Source organism: Euprymna scolopes, chromosome 2 (assembly GCF_053919585.1).
Source record: "Euprymna scolopes isolate OS-2025 chromosome 2, ASM5391958v1, whole genome shotgun sequence".
Lineage (NCBI taxonomy): Eukaryota > Metazoa > Mollusca > Cephalopoda > Sepiida > Sepiolidae > Euprymna > Euprymna scolopes.
The window spans coordinates 123624852-123640273 of NC_136483.1; the positions used below are offsets into that span (position 1 = coordinate 123624852).

Here is a 15422-nt window from a genome sequence, read left to right on the forward strand (position 1 = left end):
ATATGAGAAATTGGCTGTGGTAATTTTGAAAATTGGATTGGGCGAAGAGGCACCATAGAATGGGCGCCAAGGTCCCCTGACTTAACCTCAATGGATTTTTATTTTTGGGGCCACCTCAAATAAATAGTCTATTCTATAAGATATTGACCATCTTCGCCAGCAGATAATTCGTGGGTGCAATCATATAGATAGAAACAGTGAGTTACTTGACAAAGTTTATGGAAATTTTGAACATCAACTGGAATTGTGCATCAACGCAAATGATGAGCATTTTGAGCATTTATGATTGTATCAGCGTGTACAACATGTTTTTCAGTTTATTGGTTAAGTTTGGTTTTAATAAATAACGTTTATTACTATCAGAATTATTTCAAATCCTTTGGTGCGCGACTTATGGCCAACCCTGTATATATATGTATATATATATGTGTGTGCGTGTGTGTATATATATATGTGTGTGTGTGTATATATATATATATATGTTATGTATATAATGTGCATGTGTGTGTATGTATATATATATATATATATATATATATATATATATTGTGTGTGTGTGTGCGTAAAAATAGTTCTAGTTAAAAAAAAAATTGTTGAAAATAGACTTTTTGCATTTGATATTCTAAGAATAAGATAGGTCTCTCTTAGCAGCTATTCAGTGTTAATATCAGTTATATTGTATTTTTAGGTATAAACTAACCTAAAACATTGTTATAAAAAGTTCAATAAACCCTTAAAGAATGAGTTAAAGGGGGGGTCCCAAAAATGTTTTTATGAATCTGAATAATGCATAAAAAATGGAGAGTCTGTCAGGCTTTTTATAACTGTTGGCAGTGAAACTACTGAGGTGATGAATCGACAATTTTTGTTTGTGTTAAGTTTTGTAAAATCAAACTCCAGAATCATTTTTTTTACTGTATTCCCCCCACATGAAATATACATGAAAATAGAACTAAATGGAAACGTTGTTAAAATGAATTTTAATGAATTTGTATTTTTCAGGGTAATGCCACTCTCCATCTCTATCCTCACTTTGAGCCCCTACGAGAGATTCAAGGTTAGTATATTTTCTCAAATTGTTTTATAGACTATAATTATTTATACATCTCATGTTGAACATTTTAAGGGTGAAAGAGACATTGACTTTTTACTAATGGCATTAGAACTGATAAGTGTTTCTTTTTTTTTTTTGCAATCAATAGAAAACGAAAATCATTTTTACTCAGAAATGAAAGACAATTCAATGGGAACATATAAAAAATGTGATTTTCTCACATTATTTTGTTATTTATATTTTACTAGCAGGGGTACCCGGAGTTGCCAGAGTGTTTGTAGGTATGTGTGTTGGGGAGGGGGGATAGATAAAAAAAAGTTTTGGTTTGAAATAATGAATGCATATTTTAATAATATAAAGAACAAATTGTCTCTCTCATAATATAATTTCATTTAAATCTTCTTTTCATAAATAAAGCGAATGTGAGTTTTAAAATTTATTGTAACAATTACGTGTCTATTGAAATTCTAATATTTTAATGTTATGCAACAAGTAATTTTTTGTTTGTTTTCAACGGATGATAAAATTTTGGAATAAATCATTAGGTAAAATCTAAATGATCCTAGTTACCAGTTCATTTTCAATTACTTTTTGCATTGTACTTCATCTTTGGTGATTGGAAGATCCCATTTTTTTAAAAAAAGGTAGGAGAGATGATTACATATAAACGTGAATAAGTATATCATTATAGAGATGATTATAATTAAAACTGTTCATATTTTTTTTCAAATGTTTGCATCTGACCTCAATAAAATGCTGACATATATAAATGTTAAAACTGAAAACAAAACTTTACTATAGAGACAATAAAAATAGTGACATAATAAACTGACACTCATCATGGCTTGATAATAGTATGAAATTAAATGATCAATTAAAGTAACCTAAACTTATTTAAATTTCATAGCTAGTTTCAAACTTAGATTATACAAGCACTAACACTTGGCAACTTCGTCGACTATATTAGAAAGTGAAATAGTCAGTAAAAGCTAAGGAAGTAATACTAATGAAAAAGTGCATAGTAATTATCCTCATTCAATCCCGGCCAACGTCGGGCTTTCCTGCTAAGTATATATAAGTAGAGAGTAGTAAGAGATTTTTATAGTATGCTTGAATTAAAAAAGCAAAAGTCATGTAAAGAACATACTGTTGATTTTATACGATGAACATATTTGTTTGTGCGGTGATAAAACTTCTCAAATACACTTGTGATGATAAAAAATGATGGTAAAAGTGGTAACTTTGGCCACTATGAGACTGTTCCAGTTTTAATGTTTTCTTTTTTTTTTTTCGATTATCGATTTTTGATAATTATCAGAGGCATTCCAGTACAAAGCCTATCTAAGAACACTCCCAGACACATAAGGTGCGTTTGTGTGAAACTTCAAAGAAATCGGTCCAACCGTTTTGGAGTCTATAGAGAACGGATTCACAGACACACAAAGTTCTTTTTATATAATATAAAAACAAAAAAACAAGTTAAGCATGCATGGTCCCCATGAGTGTACAGTGAATGAGGCATAAAAAAAAAAAAATGACTAAGTTCAGCATTTGCCCCCCCCCCTTCTCCTTTAGCCTCAAAAGTCCAGAGGGGATGTCAAATCCTAGTGAAAATGAGCAAATGATGCATATAGCCCTTAACATATGTAAATTTGAGTTCTGTACCATGCAAAAAAAGAAATAACTAGGTCCATCATTTAGCCCCAAAAGACTCCAAGGCCTTAACATATTTAAATTTGAGTTCAGCACCATGCAAAACTGCTAAATAGACATATACAGAAAATTTGGGACAAATATGGTAAAATAGTTCCAAAAATGGAGTGTTTTTATTAACCCTAAAAGAGCCCCTGAGGCACATCCAAGAGTTATCGTAAAGTATAGACAAATACAATTATATAGGAATTAGTTAGTTACAACTTTTCAGAAAGTTTTATAAAACCCAAGGCATTAATTTTTTAATAAGCACAAAAGTGTCAATTTTAGCCATTTCAACCCAAAGGCACCCCTGGGGGGGGGCAGCCGGAGTTTTCCTGGAAAATCCGTTCTGTTACTTTTTTACTCATATCATGTTTCAATGTTTGTGCAGAATTTCAAAAAATTCCAAGGCGTAGTTATTGAGAAAAGTGCGGACAGACGAACGGACAAGGGTGAATTTACAGGTCCACCCTCCTTTTATCAAGGACCAAAAACTATTTTGCTGTCACAGATTATATTTATGGAAGTATGAATAAAATATTTAAATTTTCTTTTTCTTTTCTGGGAAGCTCAATCCAATTTGATTTTTCCTTATGCACTTGTTATTATTATGTAAATAGAAAAACTTTTTTGGATTCCCTTATTTCATTAGTATTCCTTTTTTATCAAATAAGCATGAAGTACAATTTAAGTAAATTACTATTGTTGCTATACTTATCCTGGGGCAAATGTAACAAGAAGTACCTGTATCTTGCCTTTGTGGATTTGAAGAAAACTTTTGATGCAAGAGATGTTGCATAAACTAGGGGAAAATGAATGGTTGGTGAATGTTGTTCAAGCAATTTGTAGACATGCTTGTGCTAAAATTAACAGCACATTTATTGACAGGTTTAATGTTAAAGTTTGAGTAGATCAGGGTTCTGTACTGAGTCTGTTGTTTTTCATTTGTGTCTTTGAAGCATTGTCCAGACAGTTCTGTCTAGATTGTTTTGATGCCATATTGTATGATTAAGTACTTGCCTGTGAAACCATTGATAACCTGCTTATCAAGTAGGAAGAGGAATGCTAGGCATAGTAAAGTTCTGAGAGTAAATGTTACTAAAACCAAAGTGATGATCAATGATTGTAGTGTCGAAAGTTTCCCCTGCTAAGTTTGTGGGAAAAGAATTGGATGTAATTCATTCTTTTGTGGTATAAGCATGGAGTACACAAAAAGTACAGTTACTGATAAGGAGAAAGAGGATTATGAAGAGTGGAGATGAGAACTCCGATGTGGGGAAACTGAAGCTATTGAAATTGTCGAGTAGTTTTTTTAACATGGTGGTACTAGCATCCCTATCATCTATTATTGTGCAACATTGACACATCTTTATTTTCATTCAGCTTTCAATTTTTAGAACATATATATTTGTATATTTTGGTAGCAAATCATTATTCAAGCACATCTAGTTGAACACGACAGAGTTCTTTTTTCAGATTTGTTGTTAGTTTAATCTTTTTGTTCTGGTCGCTGAGTCTGGTGTATATTTTAATTAGGTTTGTTATTTTTCCGTCTATTTTGTAGTTAATGTGTAGTCGGTTTTTATAGTATACTTTGATAGTGTCATTTTTGTTAGGGTAAGGATTTATGTTTTTTGTGCATTGAGTTTAAATAGAGTTTTATGTGCATTTTATTGGGAAAATTATTGTTTATTAGGGCGATTTTATTGGGAAAATTATTGTTTATTAGGGTTTGTTTTATATTTGTTAGTTCTTTGTAAAATGTGTCGGGTTGATGCTATAGTGTATGGGCGGTGAATCAAACATATGTATAATTGAAAATAAAATATTTCAAAATATATTATTTGTATATGCTTTTATCCTTTTGAATTATTTTTTACACCAAATTAAAATGGTATTTACTTTGAACAGCTGAAAATGTGAAATATTAATTTTTTCTTTTCGAGACTCACTCGTTCCTATTGATAAGTCATTCAGTACTGTTTGTATGTTTTCGGTGATCACAATCATCAGGTTTGACCGTCCATTTGCCATTGCTTATTGTCTTATTTGACAGTTTCTTTCTATGTCTTACGATGCTCGGCTTTCTTTCTGCTGTCCAGTCATAGGTCTCTTCAAGTGCTGATATTGTTTCTTTCAATATGGCCAAACTGGCAAAAAGAGTTTGCCCTTATTAGGACATAAAGGTTTGGGATGACCCATTTCTGACATAGTGTCTAATCTAATGTTCTTGATTTGGTGTGACTTTGTTGCATTTCCACCTAATCATTAACCTATCATTTCTCTGGAGTTGAGCAAGTGAGGCCTGGATGAGAACCCAATACACACTGTTATATAACATCACTCTTCTTATTCAGCTTTAACTATGGCAATAATTAGGATGGTTTGGGCTGTTAGGATTGCAAGAACCTTTATCAATATGCTTTGAAATTGTGCAACCAACCAGAACACTCTTTAAACCACAACAGAAAATTGTATTTTTCTGGCTAGTTAAAGCAGAAATATAACCGATTAAACTTAACAGAAACTTCTTCAAAAATTATACAGTTAATAAGAATCTCAAGTTTTTATTAATAGAAGATAGTCTCAGAATGATTTAGTGATTATGTGAATATTAATAATGCTTTAATGGCCAGAAAGTTTATGAAACTTGGAATTATGTTTCAGATGTGTTTAGACTAGTATGTTCATATGTGGGTGCTATAACCTCTGACCTTCATGTGCCAAGTTGTCAACTTTGGAATCTGCACTAAATTTCTAACTGAAAATTTCATTCCATAGGTTAGATCGTTGTCATTCAGTCAGCCATGACTGGATAAAAGTGTTAATTATGTTATTCTTAGTTATTATTGCTTTTAGTAAGAATTGAACCTTCAACCTCCAAATGATTGTCACTTTGAGCTAAGTGTTAATGCTTTAAACATTTAGTTCATATGTTCATAGTGAATAATTATAAGAAATTTAAATTTAATCTTGTCTAGATATGTATGGTACTCCACATTATGATATTTTTGTAGTGCTATTATGTTTCCAAATTTGTTTATTGATATTTTAATCGATTTATAATTATTTTGTAATATAATATTCAATACTATGCTAGGTTTTCTTAGGATGCCATTGTTGCGCAACATATGTGTTGCTTTTACATCAGCTTGAAATTTCATACAGGTTTCAAAGTTCGGCTACAAGTTACCAACAAAGCGCCTAAAGAAGGTTTGTTGGTTATATTCGTTTGAAACGTGAATTATTTGAATTATTCAGATTTCTGTTTTCATTTTGGATATTATTCTTTAATATTTTGTCAAAATTTGGAATCTATACTGAAGTTCAAACTGAATTATTTAACCTATGAGGAAGATTGTTCTCATTCCATCAGCCAAAGTGATTTTTAGTTTATTCTCAGTATTGCCTGCAGGAATTGAAACTTCAATCTTCAACATAATACAAGTTGTCAATTCTCCAAAATTTTGAAAATGAGGCTGCTGTCTTGGTGAATGGATTCTGGACCATGCAGTACTTCTGGTGAGGGCTTCTCGATGCCATATTAGTGGGTAATTGTTATGGCTGTAACTTATGAAAAATATTTCTTCATTTCTTTTTCTCCGTTACTTTCCCTCTCTGTCCTGCTCTAACCAAGTCTCGATCTGTTCCACAAATCCCAAAATCTATCATGAAAATACACAATTAAACCCAGATCTCCAACTTCCAACATAGACCCCCACTACCATGTCTCCTTCTACAACATCAGGGGTCTATGTTCCAACCTTCCAGAGGTTGAAACCCAATTACAGGAGACTAAACCAGACCTTTTATTCCTGAGCGAAACTGGCATTAACTTGATTATTTCTCTGGATGAGTTTTTAATTAAAGGATACTCTAAATTAACATCTAAATCTGACCCCCAAGATCACCATGGGTATGGAATATGTGCCAAAATTAGAGATGGCTTTCCATGTGGTAGGGACATCTCCAGAGAAGACCCTAACTTACCCTATCTGTGCTTCCGGGTTACACTTGCTCGCGCTACTGCATTTATATTTGCCCTCTATCTAGTTACTATATTTACGAGCATATCTGAGAAAATTGATCACATCCTGTCTGCTCATCCTTCTAACATGTGGAGACTTCAATGTTCACAATGTGGAATGGTTATCCCATATAAACAAGACGAATGATGAGGGAAGGTTCTGTCATGATTTCTCCATTGCTTATGACCTAACTAAGATTGTTTGTGCATCCACCCATGTTCCCAACATGCACGGTCAGTATGCAAATCTCCTGGACCTTTTTCTCATAACTTGCCCTCAGCTATGTTTATCCTATCCACTGGGATCTTCTGACCACTCGGTTGTATCAGTTAAGATATAAATAAAATGTAATATCTTTAGATATATTCTATGGCTGACTGAGATAGCTTCAGTCTACCTCTGCATTCCCTGTTTAAAAAGAATGTGTCCTCCTGTATCAGACCTGACAGAATGGTTAATTGTAGGTATACACTCATGAGCAAAAAAAAAAAAAAAAATGGGCCAAGAGTGAAAGAAAGAAGGAATCGATTTTTCAATATTTTTCCATGAACTTTTGTTACCTTAAAATTTCTATTTTGCAGATCCTTATTATTATAGCATATAATAACAAGTGGAAAAATGAATCCTAAAAATGGTAAGACCGTATCTTGGCAAGGATATAAAAAAACAAATTGCAGGATTAAGGCAGTCCAAAATGACTTACAAGCAGATTTTTTGATATTTTAAGAAAAGAAAATGTGAAAATATCTTTTTCTGTAGTGAAGTGAATTGATCACAGGTTCAAAGTCAAATGCTTGGTAAAAGGTAAATCTGTATCTGGTCGTCCTAGAGCATCCACTTTGAAGGATGACCACAGGCTTATATGAACTATTTTGAAAGATTGAAAGAAAACTTATGTTGACCATAGCAAAGAATTCAAAACAGAGGCTGGAAATCCTCTTTCTAAATATACAATATCTAGAAAATGAAAGAAATGGGATTTTCCTCTAAAAGGCGTGCAAAGAAGCCATTTTTATCTAAGAACATCATCAATGATAGAAAGATTTTCCTTGTGTTATGGCAAAAAAAAGGTACAGACTGATTCAGGAATGTTTTCTGGTTTCAATATGTTTTCTGGTGTCAATATTTTATCTTGTTAATGATGCTCCCGATGCTCTTGAACGGTGCAATCGAAGAACTGGAGAAAGATTTTCGCCAAGTTGCATAAAAATGACAGTTAAACACAGGAATGGAGGGATAATGATATGGGGAACTTTTACTGCTGCAGGAGTCGGGGAATTTATTAGATGTGAGAAGTCAATCAATGCAAAGGAATACATTCGAATATTAGAAACAGGACTGTTACTAAGTATCCAGAAGCTGGGAATATCTCAGAACATTATTTTTCAACATGATAATGCCTCTGCACACATTGCTAAAGTCACAAAAAATGGTTTTCTGATAATTCAATTGATGTGATATTTTGGCCAGGTCAAAGATTTAAACCCAATCGAGAATATTTGGTCCATAATATCTCGTGCATTGGCCAGAACTTTTGAGAACAATGACAAACTATGGGAAGCTGTGCAAAGGTAATGGAATAGCATCTCCTCTTTATAGTGTTCCACTTTGGTTGAGAGCAGGTCTAAAAGGATTGATCTTTAAAAGAATTAAAAGGGAATGTGATTCCATTCTAAACATTTATTAAAGTAAATGTCTTGTTCTGTGTTATTAGTCTCGTTTAAGTTTCCTTGTTCACTTGTTCTTTGTTCAATATAGCTTTTATTGTAATAAAATGTATAAAATTTGTTTGGCACATTTTTTTTGCTCGCAAGTGTACACCGTTTCATACCCTTAAAAATATTCCTAAAAAACCTAACAGCCAGCCATGGTTCTCTCCAGAATGTGCTGCTGCCATTAAATCACTTTTTCCATTGCTTCCAATGTAATAGATGTACTGAAGCTATAGCTGCTTTCAGGATTGCTAGCAACCACTGTCAAAGAGTAATAAAGAACGAGAGAGAGAGTTGTATGCTCAGTGCGTTAAGTCCAAAGTAGCTGAGCAGCAGCTTGATTCTCACCAGTTTTGACAAATAGTAAACAGGGTCCATTCAGAAGTATCATCAATTTACCTATGGTAATCTCATCAGCATCAGACAAAGCCAAATTCTTTGCCAAAAACTTTGCAGCTAATTTTTTTTTTTTTTTAACACAAGAATCACCACTTGTCAAGGCCTGGGGCCACTCGAGGATAAGGGTTAATTGATATACATTAGTCAATGTGATTATAGTGCAGTAAACATAAGTAGTGGGAATTTTGTAAATTGGATTACTTAGGACGGTTCATCAAGAACTTGTTTACGTTGGACTTGAAAGCAATCAGATTGTAGTCAGCTGGAAAGCAGACAATCGGAAGAGAGTTCCACAGGCGAGCAGATCTAAGAAAGAAGTTTTGTTCATGGAATCTACATTTAGGCTTAGGCACAGATAAAGAGTGTGGGAAATTATTGATAGTGGTTTTGGCTAGACGAGTGTTTTTTTCGTGAAAGTTTGGCGAGGAGCACCATAGATTGAAGTTCAGCTGAGCACTTGCCATGAAAATAACAATTAAGCAGAGACAGGCTCGCAATATCTCTTTTGTGGGAAAGAGGTTGCGGGGAAAAGAAAAGGGCATCTTGTACTAAGCTACAAAGTCTATTTTGAACTCTGTCAAAGCAGGATAAGCTGCTTCTAGCAGCTCCTGCCCAGATGTGGTAACAGTACTCCATCATTGGCCGAACCTGGCTTTTATATAGGTAGAGAATTGCATCAAGAGTAAGATGTCTACTGGAGCGGTAGAAGGATTCCACCATTTTTCCAGCGACCTTGGCAATAGATTTGATATATGTGTTCCATTTCAGGTCAGGAGTAAAGGTCAAGCCCAGAAACTTGTTAAAACATGAAGCCTCCCCAAGACGAGAGCCATTCATTTCAACCGATGTCAGATTGGCATCAGAGCATAGGTGGTGTAGAGATAGAAGCTTGGTTTTAGATGCATTAAAAGTAACCAGCCACCTTTTTCCCCATTCTACCCTATAAGGCCCCCCACCCCGTATTTTCTCCTGTATCTGAAAACATGCTATGTGACATACAAATATCTGTGCGTAATGTTGCCAAGCTAATTAAAAACCTTGATTTTAGCAAACTGGCCCTGACGGCATTCCAGTTATTGTGCTGAAAAAGCTTCGACCAAAACTAGCTTCCATGCTTACAAAGCTATTTAAGCATTGTCTTAAGGATAATTGCTTTCCAACGTCTTGGAAAACCTCATCTGTCTGTCCTGTATTTAAAAACTCAGGTGATCGGTCATTTCCCTCTTAATACAGACCAATCAGTTTCCTGTACGTCATGAGTAAGTTGTAGAACCTATGTTAAATAGACAAGTAGTCAACCACTCCAGCAAAAATAACTTCCTTAGTAACATTCGATATGGTTTTCATTTTACTAGCTCTACAGCAGATCTTAGCATATGCTAACAGTTATCTCATAGGATTAGTGAATCTCTTGATGGAAGCTTCCTTTCTAGGGTAATTTCTCTTGGCATACCAAAGGCCTTTGATGGGGTATGGTATAAAGGTCTACTTCACAATATCTCCAGCTATAGTATAGCTGGAAATGTTTTCTCAATTATTAAATCATTTCTCTCTGATAGGTTCATAAAAGTAGTGGTTAATGGGCAGAAATCAGACGCTCACGGTATTTATGCTGGAGTCTCTCAAGAGTCCATCTTGGGCCCAACTCTCTTCCTGATCTACATCAATGATCTCCCAAATCACATCCTAAGATCATCCATAGACATTTATGCTGACAACACTACCATCTATGGCAACACTTCATAGGCCGTAAATGACAAAGTTCTCTCTGATCTTGAGCATGTAATACAATAGGGAAAGAAGTGGCTGGTTAATTTTAATGCATCTAAAACTAAGCTTCTATCTTTACATCATCAATGCTCTGATCCCCGTCTAGCTTTAATTGAAATAAATGGCTCTTGTCTTTGGGAGACTTCATATTTTAACAAGCTTCTTCGTCTGAACTTTACTCCTAATCTAAAATGGAACACGTACATCAAATGAGCCCAAAATAAAAAAATTTTCATTTTATAATAAAATGAAAATTTTTTTATTTTGGGCTCATTTGATATATATATTGATATGTATTATATATATATTTTATATATATATATATATATATATATATATATATATATATATAATGATTTTAAATGATTGAAATCATTCAAGGTCTTATCTGAGAAAAGAAATTTGATAAGTTTGAGATTTGTATTAGAGATAGAATATACTGTGTTTAAGATGTTTTATTCATTAAAACAATATTTTCCATTTTAACATGATAAACATGATCTCTGAAAGATAGTTGTGAAAAATTTTTAAATGGTGATCAGTTACAAAAACGCAAAATAAAACATTTAGTTTTTACTTGGTAGAAAATAATGAAAGTGCCTTTGATTGAACAATAAACTTCGAAATCATATTTTGTTTTCCCACACCTAAAGAGCTAATCTTTGCTGCTGGCCTGCCGGTTCCTCTTCAGGCTGCCTTGCTACTTAGATCAAGCTGCCTGATGAAGAGCTGTCCAGCCCAGTTGCTAAACAGTCAAGTCGATATGAAGATTCAACATTTTGTTGCCAAAAGTTTTGAGCCACAGATCAGAATAATAATAATTGTTGTTGTCCTAATTGAATGAGTCAGATTATGTCAATTGGCATGGTTTTGAGGAAATCAAAATTAAATCCTTGGTAAATTGAGAAATGGGCACCTTATTCTAGGATGAGCAGAAGACAACAATTCTTGAATAAGTACGTAACATATCAGCAGGCATCCTGACTCCTACTATGTGTTGGTGTACCTTGTTGTTTTAAATAAGAGGTGACTTTACACAAGCCAGCCAATGCAAAAAGTGAACGGACAAATAACTGCCACCACACATTCTTTACCTAGTCTTGAATTGAATACATCCAATTACATTAAAAATATAAGAACGTAAAAAACAAAACAAAAAAGAACAACTAATCGGAAAAGACTCTTCTTTTATTGTTTTTTTTTTCTTTGGTATATAAGGGCATCTAGTAATTGGTCTATAATTACCAGGAAATTATTCAATAGGCGAAAAGTATTTTAACGATTTTAAAATAGAAAATCTTGTATTCAATTGGAAATGAACACAATAACTTAATGTATTGTATCGAAATGTGTTATAAAACTAAATTTTATTAAAACTTAATTTATCCTCTGTAAATCTGCAATAATAATTTCCATTCTCCTGGAATTCTAACCTAACAAAAAATGAATTCAAAATTGTCTATTTTTAAATTTTAAAATTCTGGAGAGTGTCTTCATCCTGTTGATTTTGATTGCCTGGTGTAGTCTTTCCTTTGGTCAGCTTTCTCTATTCACGAGAGCTGCCAAATGAAGGGCTGTAAAAGGTTGTCATTCACACCAAATGGTTTTATTTTTCTTTGAAGGTTTTGAGAGGATTGAAGAAATTTCCTTTGTAATTTTTGAGATGAGCAATTCATCATTCGTCCAATTTAGATTTGTCATATGTTGTGAAATATGATTAAAGTCATTTGCTTTTAAAATTAAGTGCAGACTTGCTAGATTATTAGCTATGATTGACATGTAAGTTTTGAGTAAGATGAAGTTCAATATCAGAATAGAGGGTTGCTTAATTATATAAAATACATAAGGATTTGAGGTTGAATTTTAATCTCAGGAGAAATTTTAAAGAACACAAATGCAAAGCACAGAGAATCAACAATGTAACAATGTGAGGGTCTACTATGCATTAGTTAAAGCATGAAATAGAAACTGAACATCACTCTTTACTATTTCTCAACATTGTCATTCACAGAAGTAACACCTTATCACATCAAGTCTACTGAAAGTCACAATCACTAAATTAAAAATACCATGGTAATCAGCTTTTTTTTTTAGATTTGCAGTTCAGAATGTCTAATTTATGAATCCAACACAACAGAATTTGCACTGAAAATATTAAACATGCTGAACAGTTGATTCTCTTCATTAAAAAAACAAAACACTATTAGATACATTTTAACACAGAAACAAAATCTACCAGTACCACATCGTCCACACACATACACACATGTGAATATCGATGCCTATTTATGTATGTGTGTGTGTATATATATATATATATATATATATATATATATATGTGTGTGTGTGTGTGTGTGTGTGTGTAATCTTTTTCTTTTTCCTTACGTTATTTCGCACATGGCTCGGTATTTGCATGTAGCCACTATCATGTTTGCGTTCTGTTACGTTCATATGCAAAAAAAAAATCTTTACAAGGATTTATTACCTGCTCTGGAGTAAATAGAACACAAAATAAAAAACTCAAAAGACCATGCGAAAACATGAATACATATAAAGTGTCCTAGTGTATAGTCTATTCAACCCTTTCACTCTACCATTTTTTCCTTTCCCCATCAGAAATTCCATCCTATATTTTCTTTTCTTTCATTTGTAAAAAATATGAATTCCAACGTATTTCTCTAAATATATACGTTTACTCAATTTAACTGTTTCAATAGTGAGAATGTAGTGTTTTTTTATTGCTTGAAATATTTCAGCTTTATTGCTCAAAATTCAAGTTGTAAATGTTAACAATATGTTACAAACCCAGGCAAATTGAAGCAAGACTAAATCCACATGCCATTGGATAGTCATGATATGTGCTGGTCTTGCGTCTTTAAATTCACCAAACTGAAATGGGATATTTTTATTTAAGCAATAAAGTCAGCTTATTGCTATACATCATCTTCATTACATTATGTTATACTGTTCATTGTGTATCCAGATTCGTTTGTTACTTTTTTATTTTCTATCATGCATTTTTTATTTCTCATTTTCTTAAACAACCTTAAAATTTCCTCTAGTCACATTAATATTTCTCTCCTTGTGCTCAATAGATTTCCACACCAACTGCTCAAATAGTTTTAAACTTCCTCTCTAAAATTTTTTTGACTAAACTAATTAGCATATCCTCTTGCCCAGTCCTATAACATGTCTCTTAATTGCTCAGCTCCATATAGCGAAATTATTCAAGACAACACTAGTTAATCTAACCTTTTGTTTTAGTCTATGGCCTTTTTTGTCTTTTACCCATTCAGATACTTTTGACGAGATTACTCGAGACAATTATAGCCCATTTTGTTTCTTAACTGCTCAGCTCCATTTTAACAAAATTATACAAGATAATAACAGTTGACACCTGACCCAAAGCGCTAAAGAACTTATCGATGCCCCTGACTTCATTGGATATCAACATATTATGCAACAATTATTGCAATTTCCCTTTTTTTACCTTAACATTTTTTTTAATCTTCGGCAGCCTTTCTATCTAATACGTGTACTCTTTTTATTAACTTATTATTTCTCTAATGACCACTATTTCCTAAGCCCAGTCACTAACTTCTAATAGCTAAGTTATGTTCTATACCTGGGAAATTCAATTGTTCGGTCTCTCTACAAATTCTTTTTAATCTACATCTCCCATTTCTGAATCCAAGGATTGTAAGTACCTTAAATATTTAATGAACACTTATCTTTCTACTACAGTGGAAATGCAACCACTGCATCTTTTTTCTTATATAGCTCTAGTTTTAGAATCTAGGGATAATATTTGATTAACGTCTTACTTGACTGTCAAGTAATTTTGCTTGCTATTAAGTTTAAAATTAAAAATGACTAAATATACCTGTGTTCAGAATTAGATTTATTAGAATCCAAGTAACAAAATACTGAAAATAAAAGCACCACACACCATTCAAAAATTTATAAATATACAAAGCGATTATTTATAAGTCATTCAGCATAGCTCTTGCTATGAATTTGATAGGTCTTTTTTGAACTTTAGTAACTGTAAAATAAAAGCTGGATGCATTTAATTTTCCCAGATTTGAGCAGCTCGAATACCAATTTATGAGAATAAAATGTGTTTATTTCTACATGTTTAATTCCAACATCTTACTTAAAACCTAATAAGCTACTTGTTTCGTTAACTGAGCATGGAACTTTGTCTCATATATTAACCGAGTCATAATGCTAGAACTTTTGTCTAACATCAAAGATAATATTCACGTTGATTTAAGGTCCCCACAAAACACCCTTTACCAACTAAAAATATGATCAACAAATAGATAAAAGTTGGCAGTAAAGAAAAAAGAAAAAACTTAATCAATATTACTTACAGGCCAATGCAATTCTTTTTTCACCCAAGTTTTTTCATTCTTAGTTTGGTTAGTTCTTGCTTTCTCAAAGTAGCAATACACATGAAAAAATTTAAATGGCTTAAAATATTTCAATATTGGTATATATAGAAAGAGCTTGATAAGCTAAGAAAGAATCTTTTTAAATTTTTAAAATCCAATTAAAATCAAGGAAGTTATGACTATTTTTATGCCCTGTATGTTTGGATATTTTCCCCTCTTTAAGACCGTATGCGTTTTGTCACATTTTTTGCACTACTTTTTCAGTAAAAATGCTATATCTTTGTTAAAACACAAGACTAAGCAATGAAATTTGCCATATAAGTGTATTTTTGTGCAAGGAATATGAATATGCTATTGAAAATCTTCA

The 15422-nt window shown here is 32.8% G+C and overlaps 1 protein-coding gene across 1 annotated transcript in view; it reads left to right on the forward strand.

The window, feature by feature from the left end:
- Positions 1-15422, forward strand: part of LOC145295889 (uncharacterized) — a 443022-nt gene that overhangs the window by 305033 nt on the left and 122567 nt on the right. Inside the window, exon 4 of the mRNA XM_080141646.1 lies at positions 1003-1057. Within this exon, the coding sequence (XP_079997772.1) occupies positions 1003-1057 (55 nt within the window). The remainder of the gene's footprint in view (positions 1-1002; positions 1058-15422) is intronic.